At 39.6% G+C, this 27,187-nt stretch overlaps 2 protein-coding genes across 3 annotated transcripts in view; one reads left to right on the top strand and one right to left on the bottom strand.

Annotated features, from left to right (window-relative positions):
* Positions 1-1,908: 1,908 nt before the first annotated feature.
* Positions 1,909-10,660, bottom strand: sec23b (SEC23 homolog B, coat complex II component). The gene is made up of 19 exons (XM_087804734.1): positions 10,500-10,660; positions 8,776-9,003; positions 8,591-8,648; positions 8,394-8,480; positions 7,544-7,780; positions 7,379-7,461; positions 7,161-7,305; positions 5,717-5,875; positions 5,512-5,627; positions 5,298-5,421; positions 5,138-5,218; positions 4,964-5,053; positions 4,794-4,900; positions 4,379-4,532; positions 4,175-4,252; positions 3,908-4,069; positions 3,405-3,491; positions 3,047-3,268; positions 1,909-2,394 (listed from the first exon to the last, which is right to left on the bottom strand). Exons 2-19 carry the CDS (start codon positions 8,994-8,996, stop codon positions 2,305-2,307), a joined length of 2,301 nt encoding a protein of 766 aa, XP_087660860.1. The 5' UTR covers positions 8,997-9,003; positions 10,500-10,660; the 3' UTR covers positions 1,909-2,304.
* A 2,166-nt stretch (positions 10,661-12,826) lies between these two features.
* The window catches only part of ccdc85al (coiled-coil domain containing 85A, like), a 35,940-nt gene continuing 21,579 nt past the window's right edge, over positions 12,827-27,187 (top strand). For both annotated transcript variants that reach the window (XM_087804762.1, XM_087804770.1), the window contains exons 1-2: positions 12,827-13,440; positions 15,358-16,423. In XM_087804762.1, the coding sequence (XP_087660888.1) occupies positions 13,195-13,440; positions 15,358-16,423 (1,312 nt within the window). In that variant the 5' untranslated portion in view covers positions 12,827-13,194. The remainder of the gene's footprint in view (positions 13,441-15,357; positions 16,424-27,187) is intronic.

Consider the following 27,187-nt stretch of genomic DNA (forward strand, 5'->3'; position numbering starts at 1 on the left):
CGATAATCTCACTTTAATTACAATCCGTCATTCACAAAAACAAAGGTCAGTGTTTACTACTGGTGTCGACAAAAGGGTTACGTAAACAGTTCAACGTGGGAATCTTACATAAATCATCCGGGACGAGAGTCTGCACGGATTTGAGTGACGGACCTGATCCTCCGAGATAAGACGACACATTTCCTGACGGCTCCAGTCACATGATCGTCATGGCTGACGTGTAAAGAGAGGAACTGTAATGTTCTTTTGTTCAGCGGCGACATGCGTACAGTGGCGGGGATTACAAATGTATGGAGGGATTATTGTTCTTTATTAACAAGTATGGACCACTCAAGGCACAAACAGAGTATTGTATCGTTTCGGAAGAGAGTCCTGGACGTTTATTTGTGGATTATGTTGTACGGCTAAGCTTTTGATAGCCACAGACTTCATTTTTGCCAGAGGACTTCCACTTAAGAGCGAGTTTTCTTCGGATAGCTCGGAAGGATTAGTCCTCATAATCGTCGCTTCACTGATCCTCGAAATCATACTGTCTGGGTGTTTGGAAATCTGCTTACAGTGACAGTAGATGGTGTTTTTTTTTTTGGATTACGTACTAAATGCGAGGCTGGAGCAACGAGCCGAAGGAAATTGATTCGGAAAGTGCGTCAGCTACGATTTGACACCTTTTTCTGGTGCAGTTTTGCAACCAGTAGGTGGCGCCTCAGGCAAGTAGAATTAACAACCAAAGTAGATTATTTTTTGAGGTCGCAGGGAGAAGAAGAATGTCCCAGCTGCTCAGGGCAAGAGGTGGGGGGGACACCATGTACTGGTTGCAATTAAACTAAAGAGTGGTGATGTTATCAGAGTCCACTAGATGGCGGTCTCTGCACTATTTTCCTTTGTTTTGAACAACTGTTCTAATGAAACATAATTTTTTTAACTGATGGCGCCACCTACTGACCTCTAAACAACAACATGACACTGTTTCATGAAGCCTCACCAGCCCATCACTAGAGTATAGTGCAGAGACCGCCATCTAGTGGTCTCTAAAAATACTGACACTGCTTCATGAAGCTTCATCAGACGATCAGTAACGGAAATAGAATAGATTTCATACTTAATGAAGTAGTGTCATGTTGTTTAGAGGTCAGTAGGTGGCGCCATCAGTTTGAAAAGGATGTTTCATTAGAACAGTTGTTCAAAACAAATGAAAATAGTGCAGAGGCCGCCATCTACTGGAAAATAATGACACTGCTTCATGAGCCTTAATCAGACCATCACTAGTGTCCAGCATTTTATAAATCATTAGTTTGCTCTTGAGAGACACTGTAAGGTAAACAAACTAAGATAAGAAGAAAATATTTAATTTCTTGCTATACATTTTATTAATTGCCATATAAAATTAGAACGTTTTCACATTACGGTTTTAAATTACATTTTTACATACACACACAGACAAAACAAAACAAGATTAATGGTCACGCTTTCATGTTCCGACTATTACAGTTAAAAATTATGGATTTACTTTTTTGGTTTTCCAAGATAAGCATCGTTTAACTAAACCACCCGTTTGTTTGGGTCTTTTGTTAAACTAACACAAGAGGAAAAAACGTAAGTAAAATGTATCACTGGGAAATCTTTCATATTTAAAAAGAAATTCCAATGACTAAGCCATTATTTCCAAGATATTGCTTTTTATTGTATTATTTATCATTATTTTACACGACTATGAACACATTCTGAGTTTGATTACGCGGCGGTCAAGTCTGGTGCAGAGCAAACACCCAGATGGTGACCAACAGCAGGAAGACGTTGATTGAATCCTTTTTTTTTTTTTCTTTCTCAGAAACAATAATGTTCTTTCCTGGAGGGAATGACGTTTGTGTCGAGAGCTCAGAAGGCGCCAGAGTGAGACCCGGGACGTAGTGTGATATCAGGGCTATATTTATTACAGAGAAACTCTTCGGCTATAGACAAAGTTAACGTTAGCATTCATCTTATTTGACAGCAACTGTTGCAGTTGATCCGCGCTTCAGTGAGAACGACACAATCCACCCGTTAAATCACACGGCGTGTCGGGGGGGTTTGTGGAACCGTCTTGCATAAATAATAAGTTAACCAACAGAATGTGTTACTCGATATCAGTGATAGTTGAAAAGTCAGTTTCCAGTCAAGATGTTTTCGGAGAGAGGTGAGCGGTAAAATCAAGAACGTAGAAAAGACACGACGGGTTCGGATTTGATTACATATTAACACAAACGGGAAATGTCGTTGGATCCTAGCGGCAGGACAGGAATGTCACATGACTTCAGGTGGAAACATCTACGCGGAGCTGGACACGGCCAGTTTCTTCAGGTGGTCCATGAAGACCTGCAGGCTGACGTCGTCCGTGAGGATGGGGGCTCCAGTCTCCTGTGGATTTAGGAGAAGAAATGTCATGAGAACCGACAACAAATACATTTGATAGTCATTTTAAACAGTATCTGACAATTGCTTCATTATTCCACTAGGGGCAGCAAGGAAGCCTAAAACCTCTAAACAGACAAACTGCCAAGCCAGCTGTGAGGTCTAATCCCTACAGCGAGACTTGATTCCACCACAAGGACTCTGTCCAAAGAGAGATGCTCAGAAAACAGAACCAGAGAGCTGTCCAGTGCGTCTCTGGACGAGATGCCAGAGTCACCTCGAACGACTCTCAGAGTCTCATCCAAATGACCAAGCTTCCTACACCATGGTCTCCTTGCTCAGACCATGTGCTACCAAGAGTCACATCTTAGAACACGCAAAGAAAATATGGGAAAAGTAAAAAATGTGTTGAAATGTGTTGAAGGCTGCTCATCATCACCGTTATAATGTCAAATGATTGTTTGGTGGTTTTCTTTATTTAATAAACTTGTGTTCTTCAAGTAAAGCCTTTTTTTGTAATTGACTACTGATATTTTGGTATCGTAACATCCCTATTAGGGACACAAAGCAAAAATAAAAATAATAAAATAAAAAACCAAGGCAAATTTGTTGTTGTAAACAGCTTCAATATAAATGTAAAAAAAGAAAGAGGACGTACCTGTCCCCAGCCGTAGAGGTTGTTGTGGGTCTGCGAGGGGTTGACCTTGGAGAGGAGGAAACGAGCCTGTGAGCCCCCGTGCTCGGTGTCCACGTATCGTGGCATGGGGAAGCGAGTCTGGAGGATTTCCTGGGCGTCGTCCAGCGGGGCCTGCAGCAGCTGTTTGAAGTTCTCGTACTCCTTCATCTCCTGGTAGCCTGCTTTTCTCCACTGTGCGATGGTCTGCAAAAAACATCAATTTAAGGTTTGCTGGGAAGGAAATACTAGTCTCTTACAGATACTTATTAATACAATCTTTAATCTAAGCAATAAGATGAAAACACACAATGAATTAATTATTGAATTCATTCTTTCTCACCTCTCCATGAAAAATGACCAGCTGGAAGAAAGTGTCCATCAGAAGAATCCGGTCTGGCAAGATGCTGCTGCTGTCCAGGAGGACCGGCTACGTAGAAATGATAGACAGGGTGAGTTTTATGTTGACAAAGAAGAGCATTTGTATCATTTTTTTTTGTTAACTTTGATTAAACTAGTATTAAAACTGAAAATGGTGGTTAAAATAAACCCCAATATTGGCTTCCAAATAAAAAATGTCAGTTGAAAAAGCAATATTGGAATAGCAGATACAAGATAACATAAAATATTTGCAGCCTGTTAAATATATATCTAAGATAGTGCCTAATGTAACTATTCTCAGCCCATAGTTAACGCAACACCAGAGATACTTTATTTAGAGACAAAGTATACGAACGTTACCGCCCCCTGCTGGAATGATGTCACGCTAACTACATTATCAATAAAACACTGTTCATGTCTGCATTTGAGTCGGTTCTAGGGAGGCATTACAAGTGAAATGCTGACCTCTGGTGGTCCGTGGAATGAGTACGAGTAGAGGATGGGCTGGACCATGATGAGGGACTGGGTCAGGTCCTGTCTGACAAAGTGGTGCCTGTAGTAGGACGACTCATCCGGGCTGTTGTTGAACACCTGCAGGAAGGGCGACCGCCTCAGGTGGAACATGAACTGCAGGCAGAGAGAGATGAGGGTCACTTCCCGGCTCGTAGACATTGAATGGTTTGATTGACATGCTGTGGTGATTTAAATCGTGACAGCCGTCATAATACACACCTGAGGGTACAGTGATAGAGACTCCGACAGCTTGAAGGAATTTGGATCATCTTTGTTGAACTGGCCAAACTTCTGACACTGTAGGACAAAATAAAATATTTCACTTTAAGCGTCCTTTCAAACGAGTGATGATCCAAATGACATTTGAACCATTCAGGGACTCGTCCAGGATCAACTCGAGGAAGGTTTCCTCGCGTCACTCACCAGGCGAATGAGCTGCCTGTCCAGCCAGCGGAGCACGTCCGGCCCCTCCTCCGACTCGGCTCGGAACACCCCGAGGCGAGCCATGAGCACGGCGGCGGCCTCCTGGTCGAACGAAGACTCGATGTGCTGAATTTGAGACTGTGCATCCGCCCAACTAAAAAAAGGAGGGAGTGAGAAAGGTGCACGTTAATAAAGGAGGGTGTGGTGTGAATGTCAAATAGATTTACGTGCTCAGCAGGAATGCAAACATCCTTTCCCTCAGCGCTTTTATTAGCTCTGGCACATTCTTGACGTCAGTCTCACGGACTCGGCAGGTACACTCACAATTAAAGGAGGGGTAGGTGGTGATCCTACTACTAGTGTTGCTATTTATACCTCTGATTTCAATTGAATGATTTAAAACCTCACTACTCACTTCCTGGCGACCGTTGTGACCCGTATCCGCCTCTGGGTGTTCGAGTGCTGGTATTGGGTGACAAACTGAATCGCCCCTCGCCCACCTTGGGGAACAGGTGCACTGTGCTGCAGACGGAAGAGACTTCATGAGACTAAAGCCCTATTTAGAAAATAACTTTTAAACTCTACCTGGTTGACTACTTCAAAAAACATGCCCAGAGTGGAAGAGGGGTTGATGCTGCACACCTTCCACTGGTTCGTGCCGCCGATTCCCAACTCCTATCCCAAGAACATTCACGTCAATTATGACATATTTACACCACAAAGCTGTTGACAAACGGTTACTTAAACACAGGAACTTACATTCTCCGACACGGAGGGACCTTTGGAACTGAGAGAAACGCAGGGTCCAATGGCGCCGCACACCTTCAGCTCTCGTGAGGTCTGAGAAACGAATAAATATGTTGTGGTTGCTGTGACACATTTAAAAACAACAAATATTCCGTTAGATTAACTCCATTACCTTCACTTCCAAGACTCCACCGAAAGCCATGCGGAAATCCCCATTGTAGTCTTTGCTGAAGACCCTCTGGAATGTTTGCTTGAAGAGGGAGGTGTTGAAGGAGTCCCCCATGACGATGTGACCTCTGTGAGGAGTAAACAATGTTGCATCATGAGTGAGAAACGTTGTTGTTTACGAATCTTTCAACACCAACTGATGTTACACTCCAACGTACCCGGTGAGATTGGACAAACACTTCATCTCCAGAAGTCCAGTCTGGTCCAGAGCGCAGGCGTAAATGTCGATGCAGTGGCCGTTCACTGCCGAGCGGTTTGCCAAGGCTTCGTAGTACTGTGTGATCAACGGAAATGTTTCAGTTTCAACAAAAATACGCAAACAAAACGTGAATTAGTTGAAATATAAAATTGCTGATGAGTCACCTTGGTGGCTTTTTTCAAGTGCCGAGCGTTATCCTTCTGGATATCATGCCAGGAGCGGATGGGAGTTTTCAACTCGTCGCCGACCACCATTCCAGGGCCCTGAGTTGGAGGTCCCCCGATGAAGAGCATCACCCGGGCGCCCGTGTTGGGGAATGTTCCCTGAGAACCAAAACAAGAGGTAGGTCAGTTTCACTGAAAAAGGATGTAAAAATATGTTTAAAAACAGGAAATAAAATTTCAATACACTAAATGGGTTAATAACATGTATCTTTTATCTGTTTCCCTCGCATTTAGAAAGTAGTAATAGAGGGGTTGACCAGCCCAGATGCTGGACATCCTTCCAAACATCTGGCCCTCAGAAAAGTTTAGTTGAATGGGCCTGACCCAAGAAGCTTTCATCTTTAATCATAAAATAATGGAAATAAAATAAAACTACAACAAAAAGAAAAGCAAGATATTTGTAACATAAATAAATAAGAAGCTGTTTGAGGCGAGTAGACGGCAGTTTTTAGACAGTAATTGTTTAATCAGCCATCAACAGCTCAAAGATAAATACACTCAACCGGTCGGGTGATCATATTGACATAAACGGAGGTTACAGCAACATCAGAGGCTGCATGGACCATAGACCCTGAAAGCTCACATTTTTCTTATTCAAATACTGGTGTCACTCTTCGGGGAATTTTCAATATATTAAGGGGGTGGAATCTACAAATGGTTACGTAATCCAAATAAGGACATGTTCTTCTACCCGTTATCAGACAGATTGCGTCAGCACAGGGCAAAGGTTGTTGCCAAGAAACACAATTACCAACTCATAATGAGTCATTTTTGTTTATCAGTAACAAACTCATCCTGCTGAGATAACGGATCTTGTTTTTTTTTTTCTTCTTCTGCATTTTGCCTTCTCACATTGATTAAAGTAAACAACTTAAGTCAACTCATCAGAATTTAAAGTCACCCAGAGGGCCTTCTAATCAGGCACCATCATGTCTGCTCGGGTGAAGAAGCACAGCAGTGGGTTGATTTGTCGCGCTCTGGCATTACATAACCGCACAGATTAGAGGAGAGTTCTGGGAGACAAGAAGGACTTTTGAACCAACAAAGCAGCGCTGCTGCCTTCTTGATAATTATCTACCTGCACTACTCTGAACTGGTACACGTGGAGGCCGAGTCCAGCAGAGAGGTTTAGTCCATCCTTGTTATCAGTTTGACAATTTAGATATAGAAAGCGTTTTAATTGCATTAAATATATTTTTATTCTGTAAAAAAAATGGGGAAATATATCTGTAACAACTCTTTTTTCACAGTTAAAAATGACAGTTCATTAATAATTTCTTAAATAATCCAGTATGTTTACTTTAAAACATCGAAAGACAGGAAAGAATATTAAGATTCCATATTTAAATGATGGATATGGGACCCTGTACGGGTGTGGATTTACCTCCAGCAGACCAACAGCCACAGAAAGTGCGACACCAGTAGAACGGAGGGGACGTTTCCCCTGTGGAACTGGCCATGGGTCTCTCTGAAGCTCCCCCAGTAGATCTGTGAGGTTCATGTCCACATTGTGTACTGACTGGAGGAACCTACAGATGAAAAACAAACATTTAGTTTTTCAAAAGTTATGCTTAATTATAAAGAAAAGGTAGTGTACCACACCTGCAAGTAGGTGGAGTATTCTGTGGGGCTGCCGGGCGTCCTTGTTGGCCACCTGTTGTTGGTTTAGTCAGGCCGAGCATCTCCTGAATCAACATTTATTTTTACAGTGAATACACTTTTCAATATCGTATCCGGTGCCACTGTACTTGTTTTCTTAAAGCCAACCTGAATCTGCTTGGACGACAGATCCTTGGTGCCTCTGAACACGTAGCTCTTTGCGATGCCCTCGCAGCCAAGCTCGTGCACTTGCACCATGCGTCCAAACGTTATGAGACCGACCAGGGCATTGGGTGGCAGAAGACTGAGGGACATCTGAAGGGACTCTTTGAGGGCCTGCAGGTCTTCTTCTTCCAAACACGTGTCCACAACATAGAGGAAAATGAGCGGTGCTGTAGGTCCACGCTGTTGGGATAAAAAGGTGGATGAATACATCAAAATAAAATGAAAGATTTCTTGTAAATTGTATGCACTTCTTTCAAAATAAAGAATATACACAGATGTCGAGTTTCTTCATTTGTTTTTGCGTTTTATCTTCTCATTTCCTTATTTTATGACAGTAATTCAATTTAAAACACTTCCAATGTAGATGATTTTCTTGTGCCATTCTTTCATAATAGCCTTTTTAGATTCAAAAACTATTTAAAATAAACATTTTTCCTTCTTATGAGAAATATTTGCCCAGAAATAAGACAGAATCTAAAATTGTATTATTATACCACAGAATATTTTCAATTACTTCTTTTTTGTGGTTGCTTTGATATACCTGTGAGGTTGTTTGATTTTAAATGAAAAAATTCAATAATACTCAATTTAAAAAAGTCAATAAACTAATTTAAATTTAGGAAATCTTAGACCACATTTTGTCTTCAGATGTTTAGAAAAACCTTGATGACCTATGCCAATTATTTTTTAAATGAAATTACCTATGAAACACACGTCTCAATTTTATCCCAATATTAACACTTTTCTATTTTATTTTGGAAAGTTGGGAATAATAATTGTGATTGTGAATTACCTGTACAATGTACTCGATGGTTGAAAACTGTGGCATGAGTTCAGCCGGTTGATTGACCTCTGATATGCCTGCGTAAGAGGGAGGGAACTGCAAAGCACACAGATAACTGGTAAGTCAAAGGAAACGTAAACAAGGAACATTCTGAATGTTAAGTCAACAGGTCTTTGTTCATTTGTATTTCATAAAAAACTACTTACTGGGTTTCTTTGGAAGCAGAAGTTACACGCCCATATTTTTGCCCTGAAGTCCACTTGACTATTAAAAAAAATAAAAAGGAGAATTCTTTATTCTCTGCCACAAAGTTCTATTTATTTAGATGGAAATTAAGGATCAAATATAGGGGTTTCTTATCAAGTATATGTTTTAATTTCATCAGACTCACCACAGCGGGTTGAGCACTGCCTTGCAGTTGGCCCGGCTGCACAGGACGGGCTCATATTGGACCGGTGGCAGGTCGGGTCGCTCCTTCAGCGGTGTGAAGAGGCAAGAGACCGGCACCACAAGTCGGGTTGCTTCCAGTCGGCTGGATGGCCAGAGGTTCCAGCTGAATCTCACCCCATCCCTGTCTTCGTTTTGTTGGATGAACTCCTGATAGGTTGCCATCACCAATCTTGAGGAAAGATGGCCAATAAATAACAAAAATTTGTTTACACAAAAAAAGCAAACAAAATAAATAGCTCCTTGTTAGATCCTGCTCTCGAGAGTAACGCGAGTGAAATGAACGTAACTCCCTTTATACCAACGCCTTGTGTGGTGTGCTTTCTAAATTAAGAAACAGACGAGCGCCTTTTTGTGACACGCGTCAGAGAAACCGGTCCAGCATGTTTTAATAAGTCAACTTGTGCACAAAGAATTCCTTGCGACCACAATCACCTCAACATGACAAAGATTATGCGTCAGCAAGGATTTTTTTATAGTACAATGAATGAGTGTGAACAGCGACTGTGGAAACATCCATCATAACTACAAACTGGCCTGACGTAATAAAGATAATAAAGATCATACTTTCTAGTTGAAAAGGATTTCTAAATACAGCGTGAGGTATTTTTCTGCGTCATTATTTTTAGATGATTAATCAATGTAGGTGTGATTTTTCTTTATTTGGAAATCCACAGCAGTATATAAAACAATAATAATAAAACATTTGTACAGTATTTACTTTAATATTGTGTTCATTGTTTGTCAATATAATTATCAAAAAAATATTTTTCTTACCATTATCGTTTTTATGATTTTTATTCCATTTATTTTGTATGATCTTATAGTAGGGTTTTTTTTGGTCTTTTTTTATGTGTACACATGGGATTTCGCCAACGTGGGATAAATAAACTAAAATGTCCACTTTTGGGACTAATAAAGGGGAAGAAAAAAAAAATCAAAATATAAAAGGTGTATAAATGTAGTTAGAAATCAATCAATCAAAACTTGGTTGTTGAAGAAAAATATATCAAAAATAGTCGAGTATAAACTTTTTAGAAAGATTTTTACTGGGGAAAAAAAACAACAACAACAAAAAAACATTAACAAAACAAACAGCTATTAAAAGTAAGTATGCAAGTAAGTTAGTGAGCTACAAAAATGACCTATAGTTAGGTTAGATAAATATTAACACGTATGCAAACTGAAAAATAACAAAAAGCATTTCCAATACATTGTTAAAACAAATATCTTTGTAGCCAAATTAAAGAAAGGGGTTGAGGATTTAAATATATATATATATATATATATATACATGTAAATACTGCTTAACTTATATCTAAATGTAACAGTGAATTACGTTTGACAATGTCTGACCCCATCTAATGTATTTTAGTGAAGTAATATTAAAAACTATCTCTAGTCAATAACAGATGTTCCGGGTTCAGTGCTAACGGAAGATAACATGACAGTAGAACAAGATCTAAGGCGAAACCACAGAAATAAAACAGCGACATTCAAGACAGTAAAGCTGTTTTAAATACAACATTAAACGATTCACAAGAGGACATTATATAGGAATGTTGCTAAAACTAGCTTCTAGTGTTGCTAACAACGTTTAGCACGTCCTGCCCTCCTGACGGTTCACCAGCACAGGCGGCCTACTTAGGTTTCACACAAGAGACTCACCCTCGAGTGCTTCCTAGTCCTCTGGTTGAAGTGGAAACTGAAATAAAGATGCTCTGTCTTGGTTAAGTTACAGCATTTAAATTGAAATTCGACGAATGGAGCGAAGAACAGGGACGTGGGCGAAGGGTCGCTCCCTAGCAGCCGGCTTCTGCTATCCGAAAGGAATGACGTGTTACTCCAAGTTGGGTCGAATCCTATTGGCTCTCCCGCCTGTGACGTCATTAGAGTAAAAGGCCAGCGGGACTAGGGGAAATGAAGTTTTTCTGCTGAAGGGGAAAATACATCATTTATACATTTGATAAGTATCATAAATTATTTCAATAACTTGCTGTGATGTTTCAAATAGGTTTTGTTTAATTTTCGCCATGTTATACTATATCTTTTTTCATTATTGTTTTTTATTTCCCTAGTCTAAACCGTGCTTTTAATTGTCAATGATTTCTTTTTTTTTTCTATAGTCATTCCATCTCCAGCAATGGAACGATATTTGTAGTAGTACAACTTCTAATAATACTATTTATAATAATGTATAATAATAATAATTCCACAGAATAAGCCGTGATTCAATAACATAACAATAACATAAATAATAATGACTATTATAGCAATATATATATATATATATATATATATATATATATATATATATAACATATTAAATAATAATGAAAATACTACTTCTACTGCTACTGCTACTGCTACTGCTACTGCTACTGCTACTGCTACTGCTACTGCTACTGCTACTGCTACTGCTACTACTAATAATAATATAGCCGGAAGAAGAGCTGCATAACAACAATAAAAGCAATAGACATAAGAAGTCATAATACCAACACCACAACTACCCCAAATAGTAATAATAATAATAATAATAATAATAATGATACATTTAATAATAATAATACCACAAGAGTCGTGATTCAATAAAATACAATTAATTGAACATAACTGTTATTATTATTATTATTATTATAATTATCATTATATAACAGCAAAAGAGAACTGCTACTAAGTAAGTAAGTAAGTAAGTAAGTAAGTAAGTAAATGTATTTATATAACGCTTTTCCAGACCAGGGTCTCAAAGCGCTTAAACAATCAAAAAAATATTCAATAAAGTATACTAGTACTAGTACTTCTAGTACTACTACAACTACTTCTACTACTACAACTACTACTACTGATAATATAATAATAATAGTAATAATAATAACAATAATAATAATAATAATAATAATAATAATAACAACATTAATAACAGTAACAGCAAACGAGAAATATAAAATATATATAATACTAATAATACCTCCACAACCACCACCACCACCACTACCATGACCACTACTACTACTACTACTACTGTTACTACTACTACTGCTACTACTACTTCTACTTCTACTACTACAACTACTACTACTGATAATATAATAATAATAATAAAATAATGATAAAATAATAATAATAATAAAATGATCAACAATAACGGCAAACGAGAAATATAAAATATATAAAATAATAATTATACTGTGTAATATTGTTTAAGCGCTTTGTGACCCTGGTCTGGAAAAGCACTATACAAATAAAAATTACTTACTACTATTACTACTACTACTACTAGTACTTCTACTACTACTACAACTACTACTACTGATAATATAATAATAATAATGATAATAACAATTATAATAATAACAATATAACAATAACAGCAAACGAGAAATATTAATTATATATAATAATAATAATACCTCCACCACCACCACTACCACTACTACTACCACTACTACTACAACTAGTATTAGTACTTCTACTACTACTACTTTTCCTATTACAACTACAACTACTGATAATATAATAATAATAATAATAATAATAATAATAATAATAACAATAATAAAACAATGCTAAAATAATAATAATAATAACAACATTAATAACAATAACAGCAAACGAGAAATGTAAAATATATATATAATAATAATAATACCTCCACCACCACTACCACACCCACCACTACTACTAATACTACTACTACTACTACTACCACTACTACTACTATAAATGATGATAACAATAATGTTACCAAAGTCATTAACCTGCCTGCATGGGGGTAGCAAAACAATATTAATGCCAAATAACGTGACTAGACTCATTAAAAATAAAAATAAATATGAACTGCCTTTACACAGTGGTGCGACTAGATGGCGATGCATCCACGATATATCGCGGTTTTCTGGCTCGACTCCCAGCTGGGTGGAGGCAGATCTGCACAGGCGGCGTGTGAGGGACGAGTCTGCCTCTCTCTCTCTGTCTCGCACCGTCGTCAGAAGAGGACGATCCTGCTGCCGAACCGAGCCTCGGATAAAAAAACGCCAGAGACGGTATTGGAAGGATCTCGGAACCAGCAGCGAGGATGTTGCAGTGAGGCGGACAGAAGAAGAAGAAGAAGAAAAAGAAGAAGAAGAAGAAGAAGACCCCCCTCCCTTCTTCTCTCACCGGCATCCTCAGCTGTTGCTCCTCCAGCACAGGAAGTACCGGAAGCGTCGCGGGGGGGAGAAAAAAAAAGCGCAAACTATGCACGTGCGCCATCATCCTTGACCGAAGAGTCGACGTCAAGGGGGGAGCGGATGCGAGCAGAAGTCGTCGGTGGGTCCCCCAGTGTTTTCTCTGCCGCGACGGTGCCGGACGAGCCGAGCCGATGGAGAAGGCGACACCTCCTCCGCCGCCACAGCCCCAGCTGTCCATCGCCAAGAGCGAGAGTCCCGCCGAGGACGTGTCCGGGCTGAGCGACGACGACCTGCTCAAGTGGACCAAGGAGGACCTGATGCGGCGGCTGCGGAGGTCCGAGGCGGACAAGATGAGCGTGATTCTGGACCACGGGAATCTGATCCGGGAGGTCAATCGCAGTCTCCAGCTGCACCTGAACGAGATCAGGGGGCTGAAGGTGAGGGGGGATCAGGGAGGAGATCATAGGCGCACCTGTCAAGTTGAAGGTTCTGCAGGCCTTTGGTTCGCTTTCCTGTAGCCAAAAAATATTATTTAATAAACCAACATCATTTTTGATGTTTTGCATTTTGGATTTAACACTAATAGCAGTGCAATTAAAGCAGCACTACATAACATTTTGAAGAACATACAGTATTTTTCTCAAATTTTGTGTACAGGTTCCCTCGGATCCTTACTGATCGTTCACCCAAAATTAACTCATTTTCTAGTCTCTTTCTAGGATTGGCTAGTAATCCATTCTTTTTTCCAAGAGTTATAGGCAAAAATGTAATTCCATTCTAATGTAGCAGCTAGAGCACAGTTGTCTTCGTCTTCATCCAAAAAGACACTTAAAAACATCCAAATCACGGCATGGTGCTCGTCTGTAACGTCCATCTTGTATTGAAGCCTCGACGATACGGTTAATATCGCGAGCGCTTCCAGTCTACCGTCTACACCGGAAGCGCTCGCAGCATTTCCCCGGTGTACTTCCTGTCCAATTGTTATTCTTTCAACTTCTGCAACAAACCATCTTAAAATATAGACTTATTTAAGTTTTTAAAGGAACGGATTACTCTGAAAATGATGTCGACCCTTAGTCGACCACTAACCACGCGACCCCTGAACTGCTTCACTGTGGTGGGCCGGAGATGACGGTTCCATTTTTTTCAATTGGAAATACCGAGTGTACTTTTTTAGGCTACCAGGAAGAAAGACCGAATGAACATGGAGACTGTGGTGCTGTGGCTTGAGACGCTTCAGTTTTCAAGCCGGGTTAACAGTAGTGGACGAAAGATAGAAATATGTTTGTCCTTTTTTAGTAAGAATTTGATGTTTTGTGCTGCTTGGTTCACCTACAGTTGGGTAATACATGTTATTCAATTATATTTTCTTGATTTTAATATATAAATAGAAGACACCCTGGACTTTTGGGACTGGTATTCTCTGTCTTAGTCTTGACTTGACCTGTCAAGTTTCTTGGTATACAGTTTACAGCAAATAATGTTATTAAAAATGACAGTTCCTTTCCAAACGCCTTAGACATACTGTATCTTTAATGCATCACTAAATCATATTTTGATGGAAAAGAAAAAAATGGTCAGAAACATGTGACAGCTGTTTGTATTCCTTTTTATTTACTTTTCTTATTTTCATTCGATGGCTGGATTTGAATATAACCTCAAAAAAATTCAAACATTTAAAAGATTGTTTTATTGGAAGGTATTTTTGTAGGATTCTAAAACTTAATACTGAAGTACAGAAAATTTGATCAAGTGTCAAGTACTCTGTGATTGAAGCCTTAATAAAGAGGACTTTACTTTACGTTCCATCTTTAGTTTATGTGTTCTTTTTTTCCCCCCAACTTACTTTCTGCCTTCATTGTCTCTTCTTCTGTGAGAGCTTGAAACCAAGCCTGAGGTAGCAATACATGGGAACCATTTGCCCTTCCCCGAGACCTTGTCACCTCCCCACCCATATAAACGGCCTAATTACACTGAAAAGTACTGGAGGGCCGATTTGTCAGTGAGGGATCTGAGTGGAAAGGATGTGGGAGATCTGGATCGTCTCAGAACGACTGAGGAGAAGAAAAGGGAAACGTCATAATTTGTTTTCATTTCACTTCTTTTCACATAAATTGCCTACTTGGGGTTTTATTTTAAAATGATTGCGTTTGGCAGCGATCTGACCATGAACCATTGTTTCTGGAAACGCAATTATTGTCAGCCGAACTCATTTGTTTTGTATTAAATTAACTACATTTGCTTCCCCGATTAGCATAATCATAATTCACAACGTTTCAGTCGCTCCCAGCTAATGCACCGTCTGACTAATCTCTCCTCCTTCTTGTTTTTTCTCCTCCGATTCCGTCTGTCAGGACATCAATCAGAAGCTACAGGAGGACAACCGCGAGCTGAGGGACTTGTGTTGCTTCCTGGACGATGACCGTCAGAAAGGCAAGCGCGTGTCCAGGGAGTGGCAACGCTTGGGCCGCTACAGCGCCAGCATCATGCGGAAGGAGGTCACGCTCTATTTGCAAAAACTAAAGGAGCTGGAGCTCAGACAAGAGGAGGTGATTCGCGAGAACCTGGAGCTAAAGGAGCTCTGCCTCCTCCTGGATGAGGAGAAAGGAGGAGGCGGCGGCGGCGGCGTCGTCGGCGTGAGCGTCGGTGGAAGTGCCGGTATGGGAGGTTGCCGCAACTCCATTGACAGCCAGAGCAGTATGTTGCTTGTTCCCGGCCAGGGGCTACTCATGAGGGACGTGGGCGACGGGAGCAGCACCTCCAGTGCAGGAAGTGCCGATAGCTCGGATCACCCTCACCACAAGCATCCTCACTTGGCTGTAAGCGGCGGCGGGGAGAAGGGTAGCCCCGAACTGGTGCACAAACCCAGATGTAGCAGCATCAGCGGCATGGGAGGTGGACTGGACAGGGACATATCTAGCCCCGAGCACCCGGCAGGGCGCCACCGCAGTACCAGCTTGGAGTACCCTTACACTCTGCCTCATCACTGCCGACCCCGCTGTGGCTCTATATCCGTGCCTGACCATAGTCAATCCATGAGGGGTTTAAGCCCAGAGAAGTATTCGAGGAGTCGACGCAGTCCCGAGCAGCAGCCCAAACACCACAGCTCCGATCTGGTCCTGGGCCAGCGGCAACACTCCCTGGGCCTGACCGGTAGCGGGGAGCTTTACCAAAGGCACCACAGAAGCAGCATCTCCAGCACTGGTTGCGCGAGCCCCGAGTCTCGCCACACGCATTTGGGGAGCGGTGACCATCACGACAAGAGCTGTGCGGGCGGCAGCCCGGAACCCCCCAGGCACCAGTACAGCGTGAGCCCGGACCACGTGAAGTTTGGCAGCCCAGTGAGGGACGGGCAAAGAAGAACAGGCGGCGGGGACGAGTTGTCACCGCACCACCGAAGTATCTATAACGGCATGAACGGTAAGTACAAGGTCACACAAGTAATGTGATGGAGGGAGTATAACTGCGAAGCAACAGTATCACTATTTAAAGAAAAGATAGAGCAATCCTTGTAGATAGTTAGATAGAAAGTTTTATCTATCCATCTATCTACAAGGATTGCTCTATCTTTGTGTTTATTCCTGACGTACTGTAGTGTAGGCGGTGTAAACTGAAGCGGGGGAGAGGTAATTTCAACAGGAATACAACATTTGTGCGAAAAGAAAACATGCAGGACCACACAGTCAGTCAGCAGCAAAGTTAGGTACTACTGTCCCTCGTATTGCTGACTTAGGGGAGGTTAGAAAAGCCAGATGGTTTGGACACGTGGTGATTGAAAAAGATTTTATAAAATCATGTCTGAGATGAAGGAGAATAAAGAAGAAAACCAATGAGATTTAAGGACGTGGTTAAGGAGAAGTGGATGCTAAAGATAGGCTATGGTAGAGTAGGTTGACCTACTGAGGCAACACCCTTAGGCGTAAAGAGAAACAAACCCTGTTGCAATACTATTTTTTCATAGAGAGTTATCTAAATACTTAACTACGTTGTTTGTCATTAGGAAACTCTTTCCCCGAATCCTTCGTAATCGTTCTCCCTCAGGCAAGTTCTGCGGAAACCTCACCAGAGTTTCATGACAGTTTAAGATGTTTCTCTTATGCAATAACAGAGCTGTTTCAAAAAAGCAAATATTCTGTGTGATACACAAGTTCCAGAGCTCCCTTCCTAACTTCGGCCTTTGATATCCTCACATCGGTATTGATTTATTTTGGTATCTCGTGGGGTATGTGGGCCAGCACAGCAGATAACAGGGAAAATATGGGCGTTTACAAATGTGTATTATTTATGGTTACAAGTGTGTGTGGCTGTATATTTGCCCTGTTGTGTAGTTGATGTTTCTAAACAAATTGTATAAAACTCATTACTAATGAGTATTTAAGATGGCTGTCAAAATACCTAGAAGCTGCTTGAAGTCAAAGGTGGAGTTCTCATTATTTTTATGTAGAGAGTTAGATAGAAACTCGTATTTTCGATGCTTTCATCTCACTGATGTTGGACGACAACAATCCATATTTTCAGTGACTTCATTTACGGTGCAGTTTGACGTTTTTGAAGCCATCAATTGGGAAATTGACCGAATGGAAACGGTGCAAGTTGCAAGGATTAGTTTAACATTTGAAGGTGGGAACAGCCGTGATATTTAGCATCTGTTTTTGGGGCCTGCTGCTGCTGAACTGGCCAGATATCACACCATACCTTTTAGCTCCTTCAACGCCAAATTAATTTGTGTAAAGATGGCCCTGCAACAGAAGATGCAACAAGATGCCCATATATAGCCTAAATTAGTCAATGTCTGATGAAGCCTCATGAAGCAGTGTCATTATTTTCAGATGGAGGTCTCTGCCCTATTTACCTTTGTTTTGAACAACGTTTCTAATGAAACATCATATCATTTTTAAACTGATGGCGCCACCTACTGACCTCTAAACAACATGACACTGTTTCATGAAGCCTCACCAGCCCTTCACTAGAGTAAATTGTGACTACTTTTTACATCTAAAGTTATCTCTGGTGGATAGAACTGAAAGACAGAGGAATTAAAGAGAGAAGATGGATGGTTATTGTTTGTTTGAATGATGCTCATGTGTATCTTATTTCTACTCTCATTTAATGAAAACTTTAAAATGTTAATATCAAACCATAACGTCACTGGGAATTATTTACTGATATCATTGAGCCCTCCTTTCACCGGTTGCACTGATGTAATCTTGGGAATTACTCTAGGAAGATAGATATCCGTGGAAGAGCTCAATCATCCGGAAGCAATTCTGAGTTTTAGTAATCTGTCTCTGGGGATCTCGCTAATATCATCCATGCCATCGAAAATCCTGCCGAACTACCAAGAGATGGATAATGAAAACAAAACCCTGGATTCTTTCATGTTGAATTCTAAATATTTTGGATAAAAAAACATACGTGTGGATACATGTTGTGTTTGGCGATCTTGTGACCTGACACAAATTCCTGCAAAAGGTCAGGCCCCGCTAATGCCCTGACAAATCCTTAATTGGAAACTGTTGAGTGCACTGGCCAGCCCATCTAGACTGGGTGTTTGCCAACTGTAGTATAACTGTCGGTACCACAGCTCCGAGTGAAACATGGACCGAATTACTTCTCTCAGGTCCATTAAGACCCAATATACCATTCCTTCTTTAGATGCAGGGTAAGTTACGAGGCCATTACGCTGAAATATAACGCCCAGTTGTCTTTTAAAGGGTGTTGAATTTGATGAATTATGTGTCAAACCTTTATTGGAAAATTTCAGATTGTGTTGTTGTGAGTCTATTATACAGATAGATATGCTAGTTTTTAGGCTTGAGAAGTAAAGAGAGCAGCTTGGTGTGTCATCCACTGACCCGTCTCTTCTGTTATGTCCTCTTTTTGGACTGACACAGAATTTAATTCCAGTGACGATGTAGTACACTCCACTCACATGGATTATCTTATAAGCCCCTTTGCGCAGTATTATTTCAATTTATGTATGTGTGTACTGGTGCTCTTTTATTTGAGATTTCGGGGGGGACGTTTCAAACTTAGACCTTGTTGGGTGTCAGAAGTCCCGCGTTCACATGCCACTTTGCAAGGCTGCGGCTCAGCTGTTTTTTAAATTCCAGACAAAATCCAAAATCAACGTAAAACCCTGACCTCTTTGGGTGTAAGCTGCTGTTGTGTAACATTTGGGAAGCTTATCACACACAATCGTGCACTATTCTATAAGGTCAGACTACAGACAATTTGTGTGACGATAAGCAAGATTAATTAAGATAAAAAATACTTTTCATAAACCCGCGTAGTGTGTAATCCTCTGAACCCAGATTATTTTTCCTACGTTAATTTTTTTTACCGCAAAATAATCTAAAAATATATACTTACTTATGACTGTATCCTATCATGCTCAGTCTCGATTTTTTCTATGGATAACTAATTGCTGAAGTGTCAATAGGTTCCAGTTTTCACATAAAAATGAAGAAAGATTCAGAAAGAAAAAAAGTGATTAACAAGCTTAAATCTGGGTGCAAATTGAATAACACAGTATTTGTACAACAGCTTAAATCCACGTCGCATATTATGCAAATATTTGGCTCACAGTCTGTGACCCAGATTTGGAGAAAAAAATAAATTATTTATACTACGTATATACCCTTCGGTGAAAGATAATATGACGACGTGCTCTCCTGACCCAGACTGAAGGGGTGACTGTTCGCTAAGCCTTTGGCATATCAGCAATGGAGTGGGTCTTTCTCCAAAGAGGAGCGACTTAATCGTGTTTTCTGCCTTAGCAATCATAAGTTCTGCTTATTAGCTTAGTCCGCTCAGATGATGGAGGGGAGGAAAATGGGATAAGAAAGCCACTTCTGTCTATTTCAGAGAATACCTTGTGATGGCACATGGTAACACGACCGCCTGGTGATCAATGCAAACGCAGTTGGCGCAGCCGTGTTGCCGGGCACTCCGGGTTTTAAACTAAATATATTTACAGTAATCTGTTCAATGTTTACCAAGTCATGATGTAACGAAGTTTAACGTGGTTGATTTTCCTTCCACATATAACATTAGGCATTTCTAAGACGTGTTCAAAAGTGAAAGATTAAATAGGATCTTTTATGTGAAACAGAAGTGTCGGTTGCTCTTCTCACTTCATAAATACCCTGAAGCAAATGTATCAAACTCTTGGCCTGAATCATACTTTACTCTTTCTCTTGAATAAAAGGGATGAGTAGAATTGAAATGAAATAAAATAAATTAGATAAGAGAAAAAACAGAGATGATTCAAAAAAAGAAAGATCAAGATTGACAATATCACAAATGATAATCACAAGTCTTTCAGGCTTTTCCTTGATTTTCTGGAACTCCTGCTGTGTTATCAGTTTTATCTTGATCTTTAAAATATATACTTTGTTGAATATTGTTTTGATTGTTTAAGCGCTTTGTGATCCTGGTCTGGAAAAGCGCTATACAAATAAAAATGACTTACTTACTTATCATAGACAGTTTGGTAAATATTACAAACACATTCACTCATTTTCTGTGCAGTTTAACTATAATACTGATCACAAACTTTCATTCTATTTGATCCTTAATAACGTATTCAACTCTAAATACAACCTGTTCATTATTCTTTTTATGTGTGTACTTTCTAACCCACCCTTTTTCTTTTGCCAAAATCCTATTTTCAAAGCAAAATATGTATTTATAATTACACTAGATTTTAAAAATGTATTTATTTTTTTAATTCATCAGATTTTCTTCTTCCTGGGTTGTGTTGTCTTTCTTTTGGCTTGACGGCTCCTCACGACAGTCAGTATTTATGTGGCCCCTGAGGAAATGGTCCTCTTACATCATGGCTCCACAGACCAGCATCTAGGTCGCATTGAAAACTTTGTATACCAGGAAGTGCCGATTATGTTTTCCAAATTGAATCAAGGACTCTACACCAGTGAGGATCTCCCTCTGGTGGCGCCAACCCTCATAAGATCGGGCAATAAATACAGTTGTGTCAAGTGAGTTTAAAATGGAAGGCAATTTATAGGATATTTGTTTTTCTGCTTATACGTCTACCATCATCCAGAATACATCAGAAGCTCGTTATTGCAAATCGTACTCTGGTTGTCAGACCTGTCAAGAAGGACCATGTTCGTCCCTCTGGCTGTTCTGTGTGCTGATGTCTGAACCCAAGATCAAAATTGTGAATATCAAAGACATATCTTTTTCAATGTATCCCTATTCGCTAAATTTAATGTGTTGCAGGTACAGTGAGGTAACTGCAGAGAAAATGTGAAATAATAGGTATATCAGTTATATCAGTGGTGGGCCTTTTCTGCTGGCCTAAGAAATATTGGAATTACAGATTTACGTAAAATATTTGCAAATGTATTATTATATTTTGCATGAATAGCTACTTAATAAATAATTCCAAATGGTCTATCCACCTCCTTTCAAAGCTTCCCCCTGGTCGCGCTGCTTCCTAAGAGTTAAGCCATTATTTGTCGCTGCGTTTATTTACAACACAAATTGGCTGAAGGAGGAGAAGAAATTACCTTCGTTGCAGATTAACTATCAAAGTCATTTTCAAGAAAAGATGGGCATAGTTAAGAAGTGAATGCAAATTTCTTAAAAAATGTGAGGTTATTATTGTTATTGTGTGTGTGTCGCAGCTTTAGCTGCTGTGTAAAGCGACTCGTGCACTTTTATTTCCTCACAAAAAGGTATTCAATTTAGGCCACACCAGTTATCTGTCTGTGATGCAACAGCTCTTTTTACTGCCTTTCTGCATAATGGTTTCTTTAAATTGTCAATATGTAACTCTGGAGGGATGATTGACTCCACACGGTTTTCATTCCTGGGAGTCAAACAGGCTGCTGATGCTTCTGCTGGTGGTCCGGGCTGCATTAATTGTGTGTCGAATCTCAATGTGACGTACCCTCTGCTTGAATGCCATCTGTGGTTGTTCCTCTGTGTTGTCTTTACTAACCTTCGATGCAGGAAGCGTGTATTGTTGCCATGGAAACCAATAAGACTCGAGTCAGAGTGATATTTTCAGTGATGTTGTGCTAATTTGATGATGCTCTAAACGTCTTATTGACCTATAACAGTATACAGTCGGTTCTAAGTGGTTTATAAATAACCAGTAGTTAACTTAAAGTAGTTATTAAGAGGTGGATTAATTCAAACGAGTGACACTGAAGTGTAAAAAGTACAGTCCGCCACTGAGGTATATTATATACTCGGGTATAAAAGAAAAATTGTGGCAGCAATGTAGTCATGGCACAGATTCTATCTGTTATGTCCAAAGTCCTTGTGACCTTTGAGAAGATTCCATGTGGCCTGTGATATTGTGGTATTATTCAAAATAATAATTTAAAACTAAATAAATCAGATGAAAACACCACTAAATGAAGTGTTAACGCTTATTTCTAAATACAGAATTCTCTTTTTTCACCCCATTAATACCTTAGGATTCAAAAAAGTGTTTCCATTTTGCTTTTGCAATATATTTTAGTATCAAAATGCGAGACAAACGTCTCATGAATGTGTACAAATTTTAGATTTTCTTTTCATAATTTCAGTATATTTTAGGGTCATTGGTGCAATTCCAATTGGAAACAATAGTTAAAAACCTGTAAACAATGTACTTGTTTTCTTAACCAATGATCTGATCCCATCAGGGAAATTAAAACCTCCTCATTAGCCAAATCCTACCACGTGTCGACAGAAGATGTGGCTGAGGTGATGTTAGAATAAGGTTGATGCCCAAAGGCGATGTCAAGATGGCTTCGACATATCATGACTTGCTGGAGAAGTTCTTTGATCCAACCCTGTGGCTACTCACTGATGCCTGAGATTTCCTGGAAATCCATCCCTCTTTCCTCCCTCCATCCTGTCCACTCCCTTCATCCTAATTGCAATGAAAGAGAAGTCTCTGATTACAAAACCGTCTTCCTGGAGGATGCTGGACTTGCCAGACAGCGTTGAGGGTGGAAGCTTGAGGAAGTGCTTGAGTGGATTACTGGCTTTTCTCTTCCTTTTCTCTCTCACATCGCACTCTTCCTTTCCAAACTTCTGTTTGCCAAGGCGATGGATGGAAAGCCTCCCCTTGACAAATGATAGTCTGACATGCAAAGCGACACTAAAGGATCCAAAAGTTTGTCACAGCTGCAGGGCATAAAAGGATTTGGTGCAGAATTAGGACGCTGTAACTCAAGTGGATTAGTGTTTGCACCAGCCAGCCTCATCTTTACCTTCCACTGCTCACCACAGTCAAATAAATCCACTCTTAAATAAACCATGATGCCGGTTGATAGCTGAAGAAATAAACATCATTTGAAGTTGTGTTTGGGGAGTCTTTCACGGTAATTCTAGTTTTGTTTGGGCGCACGTTTAACTGTTGTTAACATTTAAAGTAAAACATTTGAAAGTTTTTGTCAACACACTGTGTGGGCTCACAAAAATGTTGACAATGCCCCACCGTCTTTATAACTAAGTCAAATATTGTGTATTAGCTCCTGTAAATGTGTAATATTTCTATTTACATTTGAACACCCCAGTTGCATTCGATTAATGAACTCCAAAAAAAAAGGGAAAAAAAGAAAGCTGTGAAACATGCTCATAGCCTTTGGGAGCTTTTACTTTATATGGCAATTCCAGCTTTTTCTAACCAAGAACCAAAGGAACTAAATAACTCGTAGGATTTTTGTTTAAACAACAAATGTAAACTTACAATGTGGACCATTATACAAAGCAATCTTGGTCATTGGGCACCAAAAAAAAATTGTATAAAAATATGTAAGACACTTTTCATCTGCAAACCTTTTTTTCTTTGTTATTGTGACCCATGTGATCCTTTTTTTTTAATTTAACATCCATTGCAAACATACATTTACGCACAAAAAGAGAGCAACGTTATTAAGGTAAGGTAAGGTAAGGTAAAACTTTATTGATCCCTCAGGAGGTCTCCTTTGGGAAATTGTTTTTTACCAATAGCCAGCAATTTTTTATAAACAATAAAAAATAATACATAAAAAATAAAATAAGAAGAACATAAAGAGGAAGAACAAGATGACACAATCTAAGTCTAAAGACAAAGACAAAGGACATAGGTCAAGGAAAGAAAAACAACAAAGACAAAGATACAGAGACTAACATGGAACAGAACATCCAGATACTTTCACTCCACTCCTGCCCCCGAACTCAGAATTGTACAATTTAATAGCCCGAGGGATGAATGAGTCCCTGAGTCTATTTGTTTTGCACCTGGGTAGGAGCATTCGTGCACTCATTCTGCTTCTCTGCTCACTGATGACAGTGTTCAGAGGATGACTGTCATCATCCATGATGGACAGTAGTTTGTTCAATGATATCCTCTCAGCAACTGTCACCAGTGAGTCCAGCTTCCTTCCAACCACAGAACCAGCCCTCCTGATCAACCTGTCCAACCTGTTGACACTCCTCTTGGACACATTTCCACCCCAACACACCACAGCATAGAACATTACTACTATTAGTAGACTTACTAATTATTAGTAAGTCTTTCAATTGTCAATAGTAGATTATTAGACTATTGACTTACTGTGGCCGTCAGTATAACATTCGTGTAATCTGTTTATAAAAAAACATGTTTGCAACTTTAATAAAGAGATAACTTCTTATTAACAAGCAGAAAAATAAATAATAAGGGATTTAATTGGACTTTTCCTGCATTAGACCTCACATACTCTTCTATGTGTTTTTTCACTTGTAACAGCGAGATCATAACTGTAGGACTGACATGAATCATCACAAATTAAACTTTTGTTCTAAAAAGTTGAGTACCAAGAGCATCATTTTAATATTAAAGTTATCATCAGGTGCTTATTCTATGTAGTACGTGGAAAAATGGCCCATGTTCTCTCAAAGAATGTAGCTATTTATATACTATGACATAGAAATGTTTATTTATTCTGTAATTCACAACACGTGTATCCATTTTTAATACTTTTTGACACAGTTTATCAGTTTCACAGAATGATCATAATGGTGTCGTCGCCTGATGATTTGTCTTCAGTAGCGGAAAATCTTTCAAATGTGACTTTAAAGCGCAATTATGACAGTCGCACTTGACGTCCCACATTAGGCAGATTAACCCTGACACACTTCTTAAGGCCTTCACAACATCCATTGTTGTCACTCAACTTGTCTATTTAAAGCTGTCATGTGCTACAGTCATCAAATGACTGTAAAATCCTGATTTGACGGAGCTGGAAATGTACAGAAGTTAATGGTAAATATAGAATGTGTTCATGAATATGTGAAGAGGCCAACGCTCACCAGATGTCTAAACATTTACCCTCCTCGCCGTCTCTAAGTGGTTCTCTGAGTTATGATGCGGGCTTGTTGTCGACTCCATCCCAAAACCCCAGAGGTGTGTGACAAATGCTGCTCAGTAGCCTCACTCATCCGGTAGACACGCAAAGCCAGTGGAATGGATTCCAGTCTTTGTGCTTTTATGCGGTGCCAACGGGGGGCTGGGGTGGCAGTGAGCCGAGAGTAAATTAGCTCGCGATGCCAGGTAATTAAGTGGAAGTGGAGTCGCTGCCACGGTAGAGCCGGGGCCCGGCCCGAGGGAACTTTGTCGGTTCCCAAAGTCACCCGCAATAGCCATGTTAGGGAGCATCGCTATGCAAGATTTACTTCAGGTGGAGTTCTGAGCCACGCTGTGAGCTGGCAGGGAGATCAGGTGATGTGAGCAAGGCCAGCTGGAGCTCAGAGCATCGTGTGCAGAATACGCACTTTCACTCGCTTCTCTTTGAAACACAGTCCGTGCTCTATGATGAGACGGATTATCACGTCGTTCATTGAGATACTGAAAGACAAATCTTAAATTAAATTAGAGGTTTTGATAAGGAGGTCAAGGTAAAAGGGGGGTTTTAGTTAAATCCAATTTAAATTCAGTAATTGTTAGGAAGACCACCATGAAAATTAAATTAACCAATATTCAATTGAAATGTAACTGAAACCAAATATTGCAATAAAAACACAGACATGTCTTTCCAGAATTTCTGCTTCTTTTATATGTCCAATTTTGATCAAATTTAAACCATAATTATTTCATACTAAATAAAATCTTGACCATCTGCCATCACCATGGAAATTCCAACAGGTCCAATTACACAGAAATGTACATCATTATTTAATAAATACTTAATACGACACAATAACTTACTGTCTTCTCTCTGACCCGTCTCTCAAGTATTTTGGTTTTCAAATGTATTTTTTATACACGGTCATTGCCTGGTATTTTAGCTTAGTTTTACCATTTAACGTTCTTTGGAAACATTTACTGACAAAAAAAAACAAAAGAAATAAAAACATGTTCTTTTGGAAAACAAATCTTAATTTGGTGAACATACTGTGCTTCAGTTAGAGAACATAACTAATTAGAGCTAATTCTGTACTGCCTTAACAAAAAAAATCTCATTTTGTTTTTACAACACTGGCCATAAAAGTCTCATATAGTCTCAAAATAAAAAAAGGAAATTCTTATTGAAATGAGAAAAAGTGCCTTTAATCTTACCTTTTACCTTTTTAATGAGTTTCAAAACAAATGTAGATCCTAAACTTGAGTTTCTCTACAGTATTTGATGGATGATTGACGAGACTCCAGACCTCCAGTGGTCTCATTTAATATTATAGCTGAAGTCATCCTTAACATATTGCTTGCAGCTGCTTCTTCTTTTACACATACAACTTCCACTTCCCTTTAAAAACACACTTTAAAGCAACATTTCACCCCAAATTAGACTCATTTTCTACCCACCCTCACGGTGACTAAGGGTTGGGATTATTTCCACAGTAATCTGTTCCTTTTTAGAGTTACAGCTAAAAAAATGTGTTCATTTTAATGTAGTGACTGGAGCTCAATTGTCTTTGTTGACATAACTTAAACACATCCAAATACCTCCATACTGCTTTTTTGTATCGTCTATCTTGTATTGAAGCCTCGATGAGAAGAATTGTTCCAGAAAAAAATGAAACAATATTCTAAGCTTGTTTGTAGCAGAAGTTTAAAATAATAGTGTAGACAGTACTGGCAATCGCGATGTTTATCTGCAGTACTTCCGGTTTAAATCGCTTGTTATTATCATTTAAACGTCTTCTAAAAGTATTTAATATTTTCCAGAACAATTTCTCATGTCGAGGCTTCAATAT

Source organism: Callionymus lyra, chromosome 1 (genome assembly GCF_982586985.1).
Source record: "Callionymus lyra chromosome 1, fCalLyr1.hap1.1, whole genome shotgun sequence".
In the NCBI taxonomy this organism is placed as follows: Eukaryota; Metazoa; Chordata; class Actinopteri; order Syngnathiformes; family Callionymidae; genus Callionymus; species Callionymus lyra.

Coding starts and splice junctions, on each gene's coding strand:
- sec23b (XM_087804734.1), bottom strand. CDS start 8,996: ATGGCAACCTATCAGGAGTTCATCCAACAAAACGAAGACAGGGATGGG. Junction 7,306..7,378: donor AATACTCCACCTACTTGCAG/GTGTGGTACACT, acceptor TTTCATCTGTAG/GTTCCTCCAGTCAGTACACA. Junction 3,269..3,404: donor TGGTCATTTTTCATGGAGAG/GTGAGAAAGAAT, acceptor TGTTTTTTGCAG/ACCATCGCACAGTGGAGAAA.